The 18,174-nt window shown below is 44.1% G+C and overlaps 1 protein-coding gene across 3 annotated transcripts in view; it reads left to right on the top strand.

The window, feature by feature from the left end:
• Nucleotides 1-18,174, top strand: part of LOC120978258 (spermatid perinuclear RNA binding protein) — an 81,305-nt gene that overhangs the window by 54,677 nt on the left and 8,454 nt on the right. For 2 of the 3 annotated variants that reach the window (XM_040406491.1, XM_040406492.1), the window contains exons 10-13: nucleotides 4,257-4,334; nucleotides 4,591-4,799; nucleotides 8,936-9,094; nucleotides 17,291-17,425. In XM_040406491.1, the coding sequence (XP_040262425.1) occupies nucleotides 4,257-4,334; nucleotides 4,591-4,799; nucleotides 8,936-9,094; nucleotides 17,291-17,425 (581 nt within the window). The remainder of the gene's footprint in view (nucleotides 1-4,256; nucleotides 4,335-4,590; nucleotides 4,800-8,935; nucleotides 9,095-17,290; nucleotides 17,426-18,174) is intronic. The other variant, XM_040406493.1, reaches the window with a different exon arrangement.

Genomic DNA, 18,174 nt, shown 5'->3' on the forward strand with positions numbered 1-18,174 from the left:
CATGAAGTACAGAGAGGAGGGTGGGGGTAATGAGCAGAAGCTCTTGTATACAGTCTCCATTACCACAGTCTGTCCTGTCCGTCCTCTCTGTACTTCATGTCTACTCATGAACTCCATTCCTACAGAGATTCATCTGAAGATCTTATCACCTGTATTCAGGACCATAATCCCTGACAAGCGGAGTAGAATGGAGACTGAGGCAGCTCTTTACCTCAGTGTTGTGAAGTAATTTGTTCTGCTGTGTTATTAGGACAGGTTTTGTGTGTACGAATAGGACGGCAGCCATTTTATTTCCCCTGATTATTGTTCCCCAGACAAAACAAGCCATTATAACTAATGAAAGGTATTTGGAAATATATTTATAATAAAGTAATATTTAACTATTTTCAGTAATTTTATTTTCTTAATTCCCGGAGAACCCCTTCAAGGGCCTTTTACATGGGCCGAGAATCCGTCAGATAATCTCTGAGCGTTCGTAGGAACACTCGTTAGTGATTATCTGGCAGTGTAAAGGTGCCGCCGAGTACCCGATGAATGAGTGAAACGCTCATTCGTCAGGCACTTCAATCGTATGTGTAGGCACATAACTCCTCTTTTGCCAGAAGCAAATCATGCTGTCTAAACGGCCTCTGCTGCCGGCAAACAACGAATCTGTATGGGGCGAGCAACGGAATTCGCTATCGATCCTCCCCACACTGTGGAGGAGATTGTTGCATGTAAATGCAGCAGTCTCCTCCACTGACGAGCAGGCACTTGCCGGGAAGGATTGCTTCTTTCCCGACAACAAGTGCAGATCTTTTCATTATACCTTATTTCTGTGTAGCCTCCACTCCTGGTTTTGCCTTACAATTACTGATGGAAATCACTGATCAACTGACCCTGACTGAGTGAAAGTGGCCTTAGGCCTCATGTACATGAACTTATTTTTTTGTCCACATTGTCCGGTCAGATGCTGACCCATTCACTTCAATGGGGCCTCAAAAGATGCATACAGCACACTTTGTGCTGTTCACATCCATTCCATGGCATCTGTAAAAAATATAGAACATATCTTATGCTTGTCTGCATTATGGACAAGGATAGGACAGTTATATTATGGCCTGGACACTCTCTGTTTTGCAAAATGTGGAACGCACACAGCCAGTATAGGAGTTTTGCAGACCGCAAAATGGGCTACAGTCGTGTGCATTCCAGGAGCAGGCAGTTGTATGCACGTTTGGTTAAAATAATTGCAAGCTCCCCTGTGGTGTCTTCTGTAGGATTATATTGAGTTACATGCAACTTTCAATTCCAAATCCTCTGCATAGACACGGAGATAAATGATAACGTTCTGCCTACTTACTGTAAAAACCAGGGGAAGCTTGTATTATATTGATTATACATTAGAATAGATGTACCGCGTGGAAAAATCTTTCTCAAAGGGCTCAGAGAGGGTTAAAAAAGTGATAGTTCCTGTGTGCTAGGAGTGAACCAGAAAATAAAGCCCAGTAAGAACCTGGTAAGCGTCAGAACAGGAGTGGCGAGACGTACGTGAGATATTTGATCATTTCATTTTGTTTTCGGAGCCCTTTAAAGGCTTATGTTCACCTTCGGGGGCAGTTTTTTTATGTTTGCATTTTACTCTTTTTCGGCTAAAATTCATTTCTTCAATTGGTCTTTTATTAAAAATATTGAACCTATCTGTCACAAAGGGTAAATGTTTTACTAGCTGTGTGAATCGTACTTTTTACTTTTACTTTGTTTGGTTATCTATTAACCCCTTAGTGACCAGCCTGTTTTGGGCCTTACTGACCAAGCGTTTTTCTTCCTTTTTTCTTTGTCTCGTTCCAAGAGCTAGAACTTTATTTTTCTGTCTGTATAGCTTTGAGGGATTGTTTTTTGTGGGACAAGTTGTAGTTTTTAATGCCACCATTTTGGGGTACACATAACTTTCTGATTAACTTATATTAACTATTTCTGGGAGGGAGATGGGAAAAACAGCAATACTGCAACAGCGTTTTTACGTTATAAATTTTATGGCATTCATTTTTCGGTATAAATAACATAATATCTTTATTTTCTGGGTCCGTAAGATTAGAGATACCAAATACATTTCGTTTTTTTATGGTTTACAACTTTTTTTTTTGCAATAAAACACCCTTTTAAAAAAAAAAAAGAAAAACATCTTCTGCATTGCTGCTTCCCAAGACCCATAGCTTTTTTCTTTTTCTTTCTATGGAGTTGTGTGAGGGCTTGATTTTTGTGGGACGACTTGTATTTTTCATTGGTATCATTTTGGAGTAAATGGTGCTTGTTATTAAGTTTTTTGGTGGCAACTAAGAATAAATGATCAAAGTTTTTTTTACTATTTTTCTTTTACGACGTTCCCCGTAGGGAATAATTTACGTGATATTTATGTAGTCAGGGTCGTTACGGACGCAGCAGTACCAAACTTATGGGGGAGTTGTTTTTTTTGCAATTTTTTTTTAATTTAAAAGCATATTTTTAATAGAAAAAAAGCGTAATTTTATTTTTTATTTTTTTATTTTTATTGAATGTTTTTTTTTCATTTACCACTTAATAGTCCCACAAGAATACTATAACACACAGCTTTTTAATTGATTTTAAAATGCAATGCACAATCCCTATAGTACATTGCATTTTAATGTCAGTGCTATTCTGTATATTGACCATCAGGCTGCGCCAAAGAGGCGCAGCCTGCTGGAAATTACTCAAGGCTGGTCTGGGGCCTACACAAGACGCCATCCAGCCTTCACAGACACCAGTACCTGGCTATTGCATTTGCGGGGTGCTGATGGGAGACAGAGGGAGTCCGCTCCCTCTGTCAGCACTTTACATGCCACGGGTGCCATTGCTGCGGCATGTAAAGTGTTAAACAGCCTGGATCGGCACTCCTGCCGGTCCGGGCTGTGAGAGCTGGGTCCCTGCTGCAAGGGGGACCCGTGCAGCGTTTAGACTGGGGCACAGTAAAAAAAAAGCAGCGGCCCAGCCTAAGGCCCCTTAGTGACCGCCGTAAAAAGGCGTATGGATGAAACATCCGAAGTAGAGTTGCATTTGTTTCAATACTGTACGGAACCGAACCAGAGTTCGGGAAATGTTTTTTTACAGTACAAATTAATTTCAGAAGTTATTGCGCAAAGTCTCGTGAGACTTCGCGAAGCAATAACTTCGGCTCATCGGAGCCAATACATTCTAATACTGTACGGAGCTCCTGCTCCGTACAGTATTAGAACAAAGTTTTATGTGAATCGATTCGCTCATCTCTAGTGGTCACTAAGGGGTTAAATGTTATCTCTAAATTACTAAAAGGTCTTAGGGTACTTTCACACTTGCGGCAGAGTGATCCGGCAATCTGCATGCAAATGGAAAGCATTTGTAGACTGATCTGTCTTTCAAATGCGTTGAAAGAACGGATCCGTCTCTCCGTTTGTCATCCGGAGAAACGGATCCGTTATATAGTTTTTTTCAAATTTTTACTGGTCTGGTCATGCGCAGACCGGAAGGACGGATCCGGCATTGCGGTATTTCCTGTGCATTCAGGCAAGTGTTTATTATCTCCGTCCTGAACAGTCAAAAAGACTGAACTGAAGACATCCTGATGCATCCTGAACGGATTGCTCTCCATTCAGAATGCATTAGGATAAAACTGATCAGTTCTTTTCCAGTATAGAACCTCTAGGATGGAACTCTATGCCGGAAAAGAAAAACGCTAGTGTAAAAGTACCCTTAAGCACTTATTTAAGCCACATTCCTATCAGTAAGATAAAAATTGAGCTATAATGAGTGTTTATATGGTCAGAGATACGGAGCCATCAGCTGAGCTGAAAATTCAGATCCTGCTACTAGAGAAACTCAATGCTGCACAGAGACAGTGGTTCAACATTTTCAATAAAGACCAATCGAAAAAAATATATAATTTTAGCTCAAAATTAGTACAATGCAATAATTAAAAAGAATTGCCCCCAATGTTGTACATGGCCTTTAAGAGTTTTTTTTCCATGCTAAACAACTCCTTTAAACCCAATGGTAAAATCTTTTGTAGTGGTTGCTACAGACAGCAAGAATTTTCTTTAGCACTATGTCTATTAAAGAATTTGGAGGTGTATGTTAAAAATACAAAGGATCCCCGGCCTGTAGAATTTTGCAAGAAATGAATCATTCTCCTAATGAATCCTTAGCCGAAATAGGTGGACATGCACTTTTCTCTGCGTTTGCGTTTTCTGCTGTCTTCCTCTGACTTTTTTTTTATTTTTCAGGACTGAAGAGACCATATGATGATGGTTCTAGTGATGACAAAGACCCAAATAAGAAAATGAGACGCAACTTACGCAAGGGTAAGATCCTTTTCAATTGCATCTCACAACAGAGACAGAGGCTTACGTCTTATTATGTAGGAGATGTGCGAGATGTGTGTATTATGTAGGAGATGAGTGCGTCAGGGAAACAATGTTCTAATGCTGTGAATAATGCTTGAGTGTGATCAGTGACATACCAGAGGAGTAATAACAGCAGGAGATGCAATCACATCAATACGTAAGACAGCTCATTGTGATCTGGAAACATAGTTAGTAAAATTCTCTTCAATTCCAGTTTTAGACAGCAAAGCCATAGAATCAAACCAGCCAATGAATGCACTGATGAGACTGAACCAGATCAGGCCCGGCCTGCAGTACAAGCTGCTGTCTCAGTCAGGTCCAGTGCACGCACCAGTCTTCACCATGTCTGTAGATGTAGACGGCACAACTCATGAGGCCTCTGGACAATCCAAGAAGACAGCCAAGCTCCATGTTGCAGTAAAGGTGGGTGGTTTGTCTTGTGTCTCTTAAAGATTAAGGGCCCTATTAGACAGCCAATTATCAGGAATAAGTGTTCATAGGAGCACTCATTCTAGGTAATTGAGCTGCCTAATCGATCTGCCGATGAACGACCAAATGCTTGTTTGTTTTCTGATCAAGATGAAAGATGCCTGATTATCGGCAGCTCAACTCCCTGTGTAATTAGGGTTGTCCTGCTGATAATCAGTAGGACTGAATGAGGGAGGAATGACTACGGTAACAATCGTTCCTCCCCCGTTCACTTTGCATCGGCCCATGTAAGTGCCGATGGACGTGTTATCCTCCATCTGCGCTCGCACTGCCTGAACTTTAAGCAGTGTAATACAGCCTTAGGGCCCTTTCACATGACCGTATGAATGAGTCCTCCTCCGTTCCACAATTTTGTGGAATGGGTGCGGACCCATTCATTTCAATGGGGTCGCAAAAGATGCGGACTGCACACTGTGTGCTGTCCACGTCCGTAGTTCCATTCTGCAGCCCCACAAAAAATATAGAGCATGTCCTATTCTTGTCCGCAATCACGAACAAGAATAGGCATTTCTATAATGGGCCGCCCGTTCCGCTAAATTTGTTGACCGCAAAACACGTTGCAGTCATGTGAATGCGCCCTTAAGGAGAATAGGCACTGTTTTTTAGCAGTAAGATATAAGATAACTACCTGCAAAACAAAGCTGTATTAACAAGTTTACATCTGCTGCTAATGATTGGATTATTGTAGCCAGTTGTTGATTTTATTTTTATATATATATATATATATATATATATATATATATATATATATATATATATATATAATTTTTTTTTTTTTTTTTTTTTTTTAAGTACTTTTGAAAACTGCTGTGTAAGATCACTAATACTGGCTTGGACTGCTACAGTACCATACACAGCCACACAAAAGGGTGCTCCCCCTGATTCTGTGCAATAAGTGTGTATATATACACTCATTGACCAAAAAAAATAATATTATAATTACGCACCCAGATAGAAATGTCAGATTGTTGCAAAACTCAGCGTGCAGTCATGTCTAAGGCAGATATGTAAATAATTACAGGTGCGGTCTCCTTAGACATTGGGTTGTGCCACAGGAGGCTGTAAATGTGCTTACCTATAAAAAGGCTCTCAGAGGCTACTTCTGGGTAGTGTACCTCTTGGTGAGAGATCGTTGACTGCTAGACATGGCTCTACAATATATTCAAAGACATTTTGCCCAGTTGACAGACTTTGAGAGGGGGTGCATCATTGGACTGATAGAAGCAAGATGGTCATTTTGACGAACTGCCTACTATTTAGGCCATTTTGACCTGTATTAGGAGGTGTTAGGAGCAGTGGGTTACATGAAGGCACACACACACCGAGCAGGCACTGGGCGACACAGACTGCCAGTAGAGAGGATCGTTTGCATCATCAACAAGCATCAAAAGTTCCTACAGTTTCATTGTCCACCATCCAGATACAGGTTTCACCTTCATTACACAACCCTGTCTCTGCCCGAACCATTTCCAGGCACTTAGCAGAATGTAATTTAGTGTCATGGCGTCCATTACGTGTCCTGCCATTGACGGACAGTAACTGTCACCTTCATTAGCAGTGGTGTTGTGAACAAAAAACCTGGACTGCTATGGACTAGAACCGTACCATCTTTAGCGATGAATCCAGGTTCTGTTTTGGATCCGATGACAGTCTGGTTCTAGTATGGAGGTATCATCGTGGGCGCTTCAACCCCCCTTCCCCCTTGGCTGTGATCTCGGAGCCATCACATACGACAGTCGGTCACCCCTAGTAGTGATATGAGGGACAGTAACAGCTCAGATATGTGCAGGACGTCCGGCGGCCACATGTGTTCTTCTCATGGCTGTCAGGATAATAATAAACCACACAGCAGGGGTTTCTCGCGAATGTCTCCACCAGATTGTAACACTTCCTTGGTCTGCCCGGTCACCAGATTTATCGCCAATCAAGCATTCATCGGACACCAGCTTCAGTAACCTAGAGTATGCAGGATCTACAAGCCCAGCTGCATCATTTGTGGGCGAATGTGCCGCAGGATACCGTACAGAACCTGTATGTCTCCATGCGCAAGCATACGTCATCTTGTATCCAGGCTAGAGGCCGTATCTCATCTTGTATCCAGGCTAGAGGCCGTATCTCATCTTGTATCCAGGCTAGAGGCCGTATCTCATCTTGTATCCAGGCTAGAGGCCGTATCTCATCTTGTATCCAGGCTAGAGGCCGTATCTCATCTTGTATCCAGGCTAGAGGCCGTATCTCATCTTGTATCCAGGCTAGAGGCCGTATCTCATCTTGTATCCAGGCTAGAGGCCGTATCTCATCTTGTATCCAGGCTAGAGGCCGTATCTTATCTTGTATCCAGGCTAGAGGCCGTATCTCATCTTGTATCCAGGCTAGAGGCCGTATCTCATCTTGTATCCAGGCTAGAGGCCGTATCTCATCTTGTATCCAGGCTAGAGGCCGTATCTCATCTTGTATCCAGGCTAGAGGCCGTATCTCATCTTGTATCCAGGCTAGAGGCCGTATCTCATCTTGTATCCAGGCTAGAGGCCGTATCTCATCTTGTATCCAGGCTAGAGGCCGTATCTCATCTTGTATCCAGGCTAGAGGCCGTATCTCATCTTGTATCCAGGCTAGAGGCCGTATCTCATCTTGTATCCAGGCTAGAGGCCGTATCTCATCTTGTATCCAGGCTAGAGGCCGTATCTCATCTTGTATCCAGGCTAGAGGCCGTATCTCATCTTGTATCCAGGCTAGAGGCCGTATCTCATCTTGTATCCAGGCTAGAGGCCGTATCTCATCTTGTATCCAGGCTAGAGGCCGTATCTCATCTTGTATCCAGGCTAGAGGCCGTATCTCATCTTGTATCCAGGCTAGAGGCCGTATCTCATCTTGTATCCAGGCTAGAGGCCGTATCTCATCTTGTATCCAGGCTAGAGGGCGTATCTCATCTTGTATCCAGGCTAGAGGGCGTATCTCATCTTGTATCCAGGCTAGAGGCCGTATCTCATCTTGTATCCAGGCTAGAGGCCGTATCTCATCTTGTATCCAGGCTAGAGGCCGTAACTCATCTTGTATCCAGGCTAGAGGCCGTAACTCATCTTGTATCCAGGCTAGAGGCCGTAACTCATCTTGTATCCAGGCTAGAGGCCTTTTAACTCATCTTGTATCCAGGCTAGAGGCCTTTTAACTCATCTTGTATCCAGGCTAGAGGCCTTTTAACTCATCTTGTATCCAGGCTAGAGGCCTTTTAACTCATCTTGTATCCAGGCTAGAGGCCTTTTAACTCATCTTGTATCCAGGCTAGAGGCCGTTTAACTCGTCTTGTATCCAGGCTAGAGGCCGTTTAACTCATCTTGTATCCAGGCTAGAGGCCGTATGTCATCTTGTATCCAGGCTAGAGGCCGTAACTCATCTTGTATCCAGGCTAGAGGCCGTTTAACTCATCTTGTATCCAGGCTAGAGGCCGTATGTCATCTTGTATCCAGGCTAGAGGCCGTAACTCATCTTGTATCCAGGCTAGAGGCCGTAACTCATCTTGTATCCAGGCTAGAGGCCTTTTAACTCATCTTGTATCCAGGCTAGAGGCCTTTAACTCCTCTTGTATCCAGGCTAGAGGCTTTTAACTCATCTTGTATCCAGGCTAGAGGCTTTTAACTCATCTGGTATCCAGGCTAGAGGCCGTATGTCATCTTGTATCCAGGCTAGAGTTGGCCCAACAGGGTCCTAGAGCCCCCTTTCAGGTGTAGATATCTCCTCAGTAAGCTTATCCTTTCGCTGTAATATTGTAATCACTTACAAATACCATCATTACATTCACATGTAGAAAGCTTAATTTCATCCCAACATCTTCTTATTGGTGCTTTTTTTTTGTCAATGATTGTGTGTATACACTTGAGATGTTACCTTACAGCAGTCCTGACCACAAAGTAGGCTGAAATGTTCCAGTTACCTCAGAGTAGATCTTGATGTTATGCCCCCAGGCCTTCTTATAAGTTTTTTCACACACTCCCTGTTATCTTTTTTTTTATTTTTTATTGACTGGACAGCCCTTTGAAGCAGCGGTCTCATGGTGACTTTTTTCTACACAGGTCTTACAGGCTATGGGTTACCCTACAGGCTTTGACACAGATATGGAATGTCTTAGTTCAGATGAAAAATCAGATAGTGAAGGAAAAAATGAGACTGTCTCTTCAAATTCAAGCAGTAACACAGGAAGCTCCAGCACGGATGGCTCCAACACTCTCGAGGTAAGAAGCACTCTCGAAGGAGGAGTGTCTAATCTGCAATGAAATCCTAAAATAATTTTAGGTTCTCATCTGCTAATTTCCAAAAAATTCTGCTTCTAAGATACTTTAAAAACCGAGTGATATTTATTAGGCAGTGACGTGCATGGAACAGGGCAGAGATCCAAATGAGCCCTTCATCATGGGCAGTGGCGTAACGTGGGTTGCCAGCATCGGGGCAAGCCAAGTATTGTGCCCCCCCCCCGCCCCAATCTGTGACCACGCCCTTTTTTTATACAAATAATGCAGTAGATGTCACCTGCAGTCCTATGTAACACCTCAGATAACACAGTGATAACTCTGAGTACAGATAATGTAGTAGATGGGTGTGAGGCCCCAGAATTCAACACATACAGGGGGCCAGGCTTCGGAAGTGTGGGCCATATTCTTTATCCACCCCCCCCAAAACAGATATTTGAATGGACATAACATACATTGCTATGAAATATACAGGAGAATACCGCACCATACCAGTTTCATCCAGTGACATCTCTTGTGATGTAGACTTTCCTCAGCGTCGTCATTCGAAGATAGGACCGTCATGACACCTTCTTTCAGCCGCGTCTCATCTTTGCAGAGTTTCACAGAATTTTTTTTAGATTACTCCCTTTACTATCATCCTCAGATAACAGACCTCCCCTCCCCCCATAGTGCCCATAAGTATAATATCATTTATATAATTATGATATATAATGGCCCCTCTGTATTATTATTATTATAATGGCCCCCTCTGTATTATAGTAATAATTATGGCCCCCTTCCAGCATACAGTCCCATGTAAAATACATCACTCCCCCTGCCTTTAGCCTCTCCAGCATACAGTCCTATGTAAGATACAACCTTCCCTCTGCCTTCAGCCCCTCCAGCATACAGTCCCATGTAAACTACATCACTCCCCGCCTTCAGCTCCTCCAACATACAGTCCCATGTAAGATAAAACCTTCCCTCTGCCTTCAGCCCCTCCAGCATACAGTCCCATGTAAAATACAAAACTCCCCCTGCCTTCAGCCCCTCCAGCATACAGTCCCATGTAAAGGATTCTTCCTCCTCCTTTCAGCCGCTGCAAAAAGCCCCCCAAGTAAAAATAAGTCCATCTTCTCCTCCACACACTGACCTGCAGCCTCTGCTCCTCTCTCCAACAACGTGCTCTGTAGAATCTCCTGCAAATCTTGAGACTCCGCCTCTTCCCCTGACATCATACCTGCCAGGAGCAACTACATTCTAGCCACTACCGTCGCTCTACTGCCTCATAGGCTTCAGGCCACTAGCCTGAAGCCTATGAGGAATAACGGAGGGGATGGGAGCCATAGGCTCCCGTGGCCCTTATTGAAGTGCTTGCTGCCTGGCGCCCCCTGCAATTTTGTGCCCGGGGCAACGGCCCCCATGCCCCCCCACTCTACGCCACGCCCCACCACTGATCATGGTATTTGTTACCTCACTACAACTTTTTTTTTGGGCCAATTCTACGCCCTTTGCATGCTGACAAAGCAATTCCTGCATAGATTTTGCCGTCCAGTAGCAAAGTACCCGTATATCTATCTCTTTTGCTGCTGGGTGGCAAAACCTATGGGCCCCTTTCTGTCCAAGCCACATGGTCACATTTATACCCTTTTCAATGTGTGTGCCATTGCACTTCCAGGTAGTGGTGGTCCCCCAGCTCATTTAGACCCGTGAAGATGTAGTGATAAAGCCCTCTGCTGCATAGTGATGCACGACGAGTAAGATTTGCTGGTCCAAAAATTTGGTTGAAAGCCCTTGTAAGAGCTGTGATGGTGGCTATATTAGCTTTCGTCCATTTCCACCAAAACTGGTATATTCAGAGAGGACTGATCTAGAATTGTTAGCATTTTTGCATGACAACCCCAGAATTAATATTTTCAGGTGAGTATTTGCCCAGGGTAATCTCGGTGTGGTTCTAGACGATATGATTGTTGACCCCTGCTATCAGAACCATGGATAACCCAACTACGACCACCATTCTGCAGCAATGTACAATCTCCTAGCTGGGCTTTGTGGGTAAACACAATTCAATATTAGCTAAGTGCAGCCTTGTAAAGCGAGATCAGAATAACCGGCTTTTGCTGTAGCAACCGAACGTATTTATCCCACCATTAACCTTTTGTACTGGTACTTAATACTTGACGCTTTCCACCTGCTATCTCCTAAATGCAGCAGAAGGGACAGTTTATCTTCAGTGCATCCAACAAACAGGGAGTAAAATTCGCCTTTGATACAGCAGATATGTTACACATGACACAGATATTTCAAAGACTTGTGCTAGACAAGTCTTACACGATCTCACGTTATGTGGAGCAATCGGTTTTAACGCTTTCATTCAGAGCATGTAGATTGTTCCCATTGCTCACCTGGTGACACCTAGGGCATGTTCAATTCTGTCCTGTTAGAGGACTTCATCTTTGGGAGGATCACAAGGTCTTCGAGCAATCAACTATGATCTGTTGGGAAACTCAACAATTCCCCTGCAGCAGCACCGCAGGGAAAATAAAGTAATACCAGTTCCTATTGACACTAAACCTTCAATCTGGCCATACACATTAAAATAGTTATCTGGTAAGTTAACTGCGGATAGGTCCTCAATATCAGATCTGCGGGGGTTTGACACCCAGGACCCCCCACCAATCAGCTGTTAGAAGAGGCCGGCACTCCGTTTTTGATTGGTATTGGTATAATTTTTACATTTTTTTAAGTTTTCTGTGACTCATGAATAATGTGTTAAGTTTATAGTACAGGTGATTATGGATGCAGTGTATGTAGTGTTGCCAACTTTCCCAACAAAAAATACCTGCCAAGTTTATATGGGTAAAAGAGTCGTGTGGTTTCAGGGCAGGGTGTTGTTTGACACCACATTCAATCATGGAGTTTTGCAGCTTTTTTGTTCTTTAAAAAAAAAAAAAATATGCAACCAAAACAATGTAAATGCCTCATGTGTGGACAGGAAAACAGGAATCCGAAGTCGGAAGGTCTCTGTACTGCATTAAAAGAAGTTTTTGAACTAATCAACTTCAGATCTTGGATACAAAGCTCAATTCGCTCACCCCTACTAAAGATCAGATCTAGACATATAGACAGGCTAGGGATAGTGTAAAATGAAAATTATATAGATTTTTGTGTTGGGGGCGGCGGGCAACTGTTTTGGTGCGATTTATTTAATGCCGTGATCCAGACGCTGATAAACTGCTGGGTCATGCTGTCAGTGAATGGCCTAATTAGGCTTAGAGGGGTAAATAGATGAGCAAGCACTCATATTCTCACTCCTTTTCTGGAAAATAAGATCTCTGGTTGATAGAGCGGGGGGACTGATAACATGCATTGAAGTCCACATTATCCTTCCCCTGGGGTCATGTACAGTTAAACAGGTAGAGAGGAGGATTTGTCTCTCTTCTCCACTCCCTGCAGCCTGGCCCCCCTCTCCTCCTCCACACTGGCTGAATGGGTCGCTGCTTTAACATGAAATATCATAAGCCACAATTGCAGTGCTAATTGCCATACAATAAGAGATACAGCATTTAGAAGTCACGTTGGGAGTGAGAGCCCCATGTGTAGTTTTAAATCAAGAATCTAGCTCAAGTTTTGTCTGAGAAAAATCCCAGAAGTAGTGCCCCTCTGCAGCTACACAGCCCATTCGTAATTGTCCTTTTCTGCCAGAATGACCTGTGGTCGGGGTGCCTGTGTGGGGGCAGGGTTAAGACCATTCTGTCAATCTTCTTGGTGATTGTTGCCCTACTGTGACACAACAGCTGAGGTTCAACCCTTTCAATAAGTACCCCAAGGCTGAAGAAGACCTTGAGAGCTGTGGTTTTACATATGTTAGGGATTGCATTTGGTATGTTGGTACATATGGTACGTTTGGTATTTGGTATGATTGTGTATAATATTGCAGTACGTCTGGTTAAAGGAGAGTAGCATCTTCCTCACCTTCCCGCAGCCGACAGTTACCCTTTTCGTGCCTGTATACTCACTCATTTTCAGAAAACTTCAGTCAAAAATCTTTCTAGAGCAGGGATCAGCAACCTTCGGCACTCCAGCTGTTGTGAAACTACAACTCCCTGCATGCACACTTGGTTGGCTGTTCTTGTAACGCCCATAGAAATGAATGGAGCATGCTGGGAGTCGTGGTTTCACCACAGCTGGAGTGCCGAAGGTTGCTGATCCCTGTTCTAGAGTAATACAGTAAATAGGAGACAACGAGGAGGGGGATGCAGCACAACAAATGAGAAGGCGCAGAAAGGTGGAGATGTTTATTGGCTCAAGGTGCACCCCAATAGGTGCCCTGTCTCTTTAACTTCATCTCTGGAGATTTAGCTCAGCAAACAGCCTCACTTAACTCTGTCAGACCATGACTCTGACCAGAGAGAGCCCCCCCTGTAGTGACTCAATTAGAACAACTCACATGACGGTAATCAATGCAATGCTCTTTTTTGTGGTCCTCTTTATCTGGGTCTATCAAGAGAACATTAGAGCTGACATACTGTTATGCATTTACTATTATCACAGGGATTACCCTGGGATAACCCAAACATCTTCTGCCCCTCACAACAGCAGTAAACTAACAATAGTTTGTCTATCTGTGTAGGTGGTTTAACCCCTTCCCACTCAGCATCATACTATTACGTTACTGGGTGTAGGTGGTTAGGGAGCCCTCTCTCCACCCATCAGGGTGCTGAGCAGTTATAATGGCAGCTGTCGGCCTTTTGTATTCTGACCTCTTACACCCTGCCTGTGGTCAACTGCTGAGGACAGTGAGTGGCTTCAGAAGTCACATGCCATATCCCAGTGCAACTGCTGAAAACGGGCAGGAGAACCGGACCCCCGCCACAACACTGGCTGCTTCTCAGGGCGCCCAACTATCTGTGATACCTGACCTGCTGCAGCTTGATTGCAGAAGCTTCAATCCTGCGATGTACATTTACAATGGTGCAGAAAATTGAAGTGGCCAGATGACATACATGGACAACGCTTGGTCATTATGTGGTTAAATGCCAATTTGAAGGGGCTGGTCTTTAGGGAGTCGGTGATAATTGGGGTCTAAATGTGCTAGTGGCGTGCAGTTGTATGTTCTGGTCTTGTAAGTGTTATTACGGCTTCCACATTCTCAAGGAAGTCCTCTCTGATTGTAGCAATGAAAGGGTTACTTGTAGAGTTTCCGGTCCACATCTAAATAGGACTATATCCAGCAAAGACTCTAAGCAGCCGGCACTTTAGTAGTCAGAAGATTGATGAATGTGACATCACTGGCCTAGGAAGAGACTGTAGCGCTCTAGTGAGCTGATCAGCGGGGGAGGGGGGGGGGTAGATCGACCCCCCCCCCCCCCCCGATCTGATATTGATGGCCTACCCTGAGGATAGATCATTAATATTTTACTCTTAGGCTACTTTCACACTAGCGTTGTTTTAATCCGGCGTTCAATTCCGACACAGGAACTGCCCGCCGGATCCGGAAAAACGGGTGAAAACTGATTACATTTGAATCCTGATCAGGATTTTGATCACAATGAAAAACTGCATTGGAAAAAACGGATCCGCCATTTATGGACTTTAACTTTTTTTTCACATTTTTCGGGTTTAACATGCAAAAGCCGGATCCGTTTTGACTGAACACACAGTGCCAGATCCGGCGTTAATGCAAGTCAATGGGAAAAAGGCCTGATCCGGCGTTCAGTCAAAGTGTTCAGGCTTTTTGGCCGGAGGTAAAAATACTGCATGCTACGTTTTTCTGAAAAGCCTGATCAGTCAAAAAGACTGAACTGAAGACATCCTGATGCATCCTGAAGGACTGACTCTCCATTCAGAATGCATGGGGATAAAACTGATCAGTTCTTTTCCGGATTTGAGCCCCTAGGACGGAACTCAGCGCCGGAAAAGAAAAACGCTAGTGTGAAAGTACCCTTAGAAATCCCCCTTTAAGATGTAACAGTCATAAGATAAAGCGCATTGAAAAAACATCACAATGAAAGATTAAAATTAGACTGTGCTTATCATATTAGCATCAAAGCAATAGATTATAAATATTATATGGGAGCAAAGTAGAAAGTGAAATAATATTATGTAGAAATATTGCTTTACAGCCTGTGTTAATATAATATGGAAATACTCTGCAGAGTACAAATCAATATCATTATCTGGCTGCAGGATACAGAGGGAAACAATACGGACGCCGCAGGGGAAGTTATATGTCAGTAACATGGCACGCAGCCCATCATACTGCAGGAAAGGAGTAATCGGCTTACTCCAATTATTGTAACTTGTCACAGGCATTCGGACAGACTGATGTCATTTTCACATCAATCGTCCCTGATGTATGTGTGAGGACTTCTGCCTGTAGTGTTTAACCTGTCTGCTCTCCTGACTTTAATCTTAGAGCAATGCATTGTGCAGTTCCTCTTTTATTCCTCTTGGAGGCAGCTTTGGCAGGCCAGTCCTGCATGAAGACTTACTGGAAGTCCTCCATGGTATGGAGCCTTATTGGCAATGCTCCATGGGAGAAGAATATGCAAGAGGTATCTACCAAGGAAGAGAACCATCTCACCAGCTCCAACTTTTGGAAGTGGCTTCGTGCAAGTCAAGATCTGACTTTCCAACAAGCCTTAGGATTTGACAAGGGAATACAGCCGGATGGGTATCTGGTCTGGCTACATTCCCTTATCAAATCCCAAGGCTTGTTGGAAAGTCGGGTCTTGACTTCCGATGGGTGGCGCTGGTAAGGCGGATCGCTTTCTTGGGAAATGGACAACTGTTACCGTTCACCTTTTTCAGTGGGGTTTTCCCTACATAGTTCGGCGATGATTGGCCAGTGTTAGACTGTGTAGGGGCAGCGGTCAGCAACCTTCGGCACTCCAGATGTGTTGAAACTACAACTCCCAGCATGCTCCATTCACTTCTATGGGAGTTATCAAAATAGCTAAGCAAGTGTGCATGCTGGGAGTTGTAGTTTCACCACAGCTGGAGTGCCGAAGGTTGCTGATCCCTGGTGTAGGGGCTTGCTCCATTGACATGAGGAATAAAAAAATTATGCCAGTTGCCAATTTATTCAAGCATTTCTGGGAAGAATAACAGAGGAACAGCACAAAGTAGAGTTCTAAGAAAAGATGCACCAGAAGTAGTTACTTATGTCAGGAGTAATGACTTCTCTCTAAATGGGCTATCCTAGAACAGATGATGACCTATCCTCAGGATAGCTCATCGTTATCACATCAGCGGGGGACCAAGCCCCGGCAGCTGTTACAGGGAGCTGCTGTGATCACTGGAGCTCTAGTGAGCAATGCAGGCTCCCGGCAGCTTTCCAAGGACAGCGCCGTACATCATATAGTGGCAGTGCTTGGTAATGCAGCTCAGCTCCATTGACTTGAATGGGGCTGAGCTGCAGCTAGGCCGTGTGACCGATATATAGTGAGATGTCACATCGTGTAGGAAGAGGCCACGGCGCACAGCTGTTCGCGTGGGTCTAGATGTCAGATTGATTTATAGGTCATCAATATATTTCTCCTGATAAAACCTTTAAAGAGAAGTCATCACTCCTGACATGTCTAAGTAGTTACTTCCGGAGCCTCTCTTCTTTCTCCGCTTTGTGCTGTTCCTTTGTTATTCTTCCTATTATTTTCCCGGATAACCTTTATAACTTGTAAGACGTCAATTGACTAAGGGTCCATTCACACGTCCGTAGTGTACTGCGGATCCACAATACACATGGCCGGCACCCCCCATAGAACTGCTTATTCTTGTCTGTAATTGCAATACATGTTCTATTTTTTGCGGAAATGCGGAGAGCACATAGTGTGCTCTCCGCATCCATTCCTGCCCCATTGAGAATCAATGGGTCCGCACCCGTTCCCGATATTGCGGAACTGATGCGGACCCATTTGCGGACGTGTGAATAGACCCTAATGGACAGCCTCAGTTTTACTTTTTCTGTACATAATATATTTGTATAGTAATTACATCTATTATCAGTCTGCAGTTCTAATAGACCTCGTAAATCTTTAATTAACCTAAGGTATAACGAAGTCAATGAAGTGACGTCCAGTAAGCACAGATGTCTGGTCTCTTGGTTTGCGCTCTAGCAGAGGGTTATTAGGATCAGGTTCATTTCCATGAGACGTGTTTGTCCTGGTGTAAAACTCAGTCTGTGATTTGTCTCCGCAGGTCAGGACTCAGGGTCCCATTCTTACGGCCAGTGGGAAAAATCCTGTCATGGAGCTAAATGAAAAGAGAAGAGGGCTGAAATATGAGTTAATATCAGAGAGCGGGGGAAGCCATGATAAGCGGTTTGTGATGGAGGTAAGTTACAGAATCCCATATCCCATGGTCTACAGCACTGCTACTGTCCTGTATTTCAAGGGGCTGTCCAGTCATTGGGCAGGTGTCTGCCAGTCCTTACAGACCGAGTATCTATCGATTTCTCTAAGAAATAAGGTCTCTCTTGTTTGTATGCCGTGTCCTGTATTGCAGTGCATCCTGTTGTCCCGGGATTCAGTACAGTACCGGACAAGAGGGGCGCTGTTCGTAGAAAAATAAGCATTTGTACCTATGCACCGACTGACCTGTTACATGTGCCCTTGGCAGCTGAAGACATCTGTGTTAGTCCCATGTTCATATGTGCCCCCAATTGCTGAGAAAAATGATGTTTTAATACATGAAAATGAGCCTCTAGGAGCAACGGGGGCGTTACTTTTACTCCTAGAGGTCTACTCTCTTTGTAACTGCTGTGGCCTCTCCACTTTGAATCACGGGCTAGGCAGTGTAAACCTCATCATCCCGCCTCGTCCTGACTTCTCCTAAAGGCAAAGTGGAGAGGGTGCGGTAGTTGCAGAGAAGGTGGAGCCTCTGGGTGTAATGACAACGCCCCCATTGCTCCTAGAGGCTCATTTGCATATATGAAAACATCATTTTTTTCAGCAATGCGGACACATATGAACATGGGACCAACACAGATGCCGTCAGCTGCCAAGCGCACATGTAACAGGTCAGCCAGTGTCATAGGTACAAATCTGCTGACAGATTTTTGCCCAGTGGTTTATAATTTTCTT

Source organism: Bufo bufo, chromosome 8 (assembly GCF_905171765.1).
Source record: "Bufo bufo chromosome 8, aBufBuf1.1, whole genome shotgun sequence".
NCBI lineage: Eukaryota > Metazoa > Chordata > Amphibia > Anura > Bufonidae > Bufo > Bufo bufo.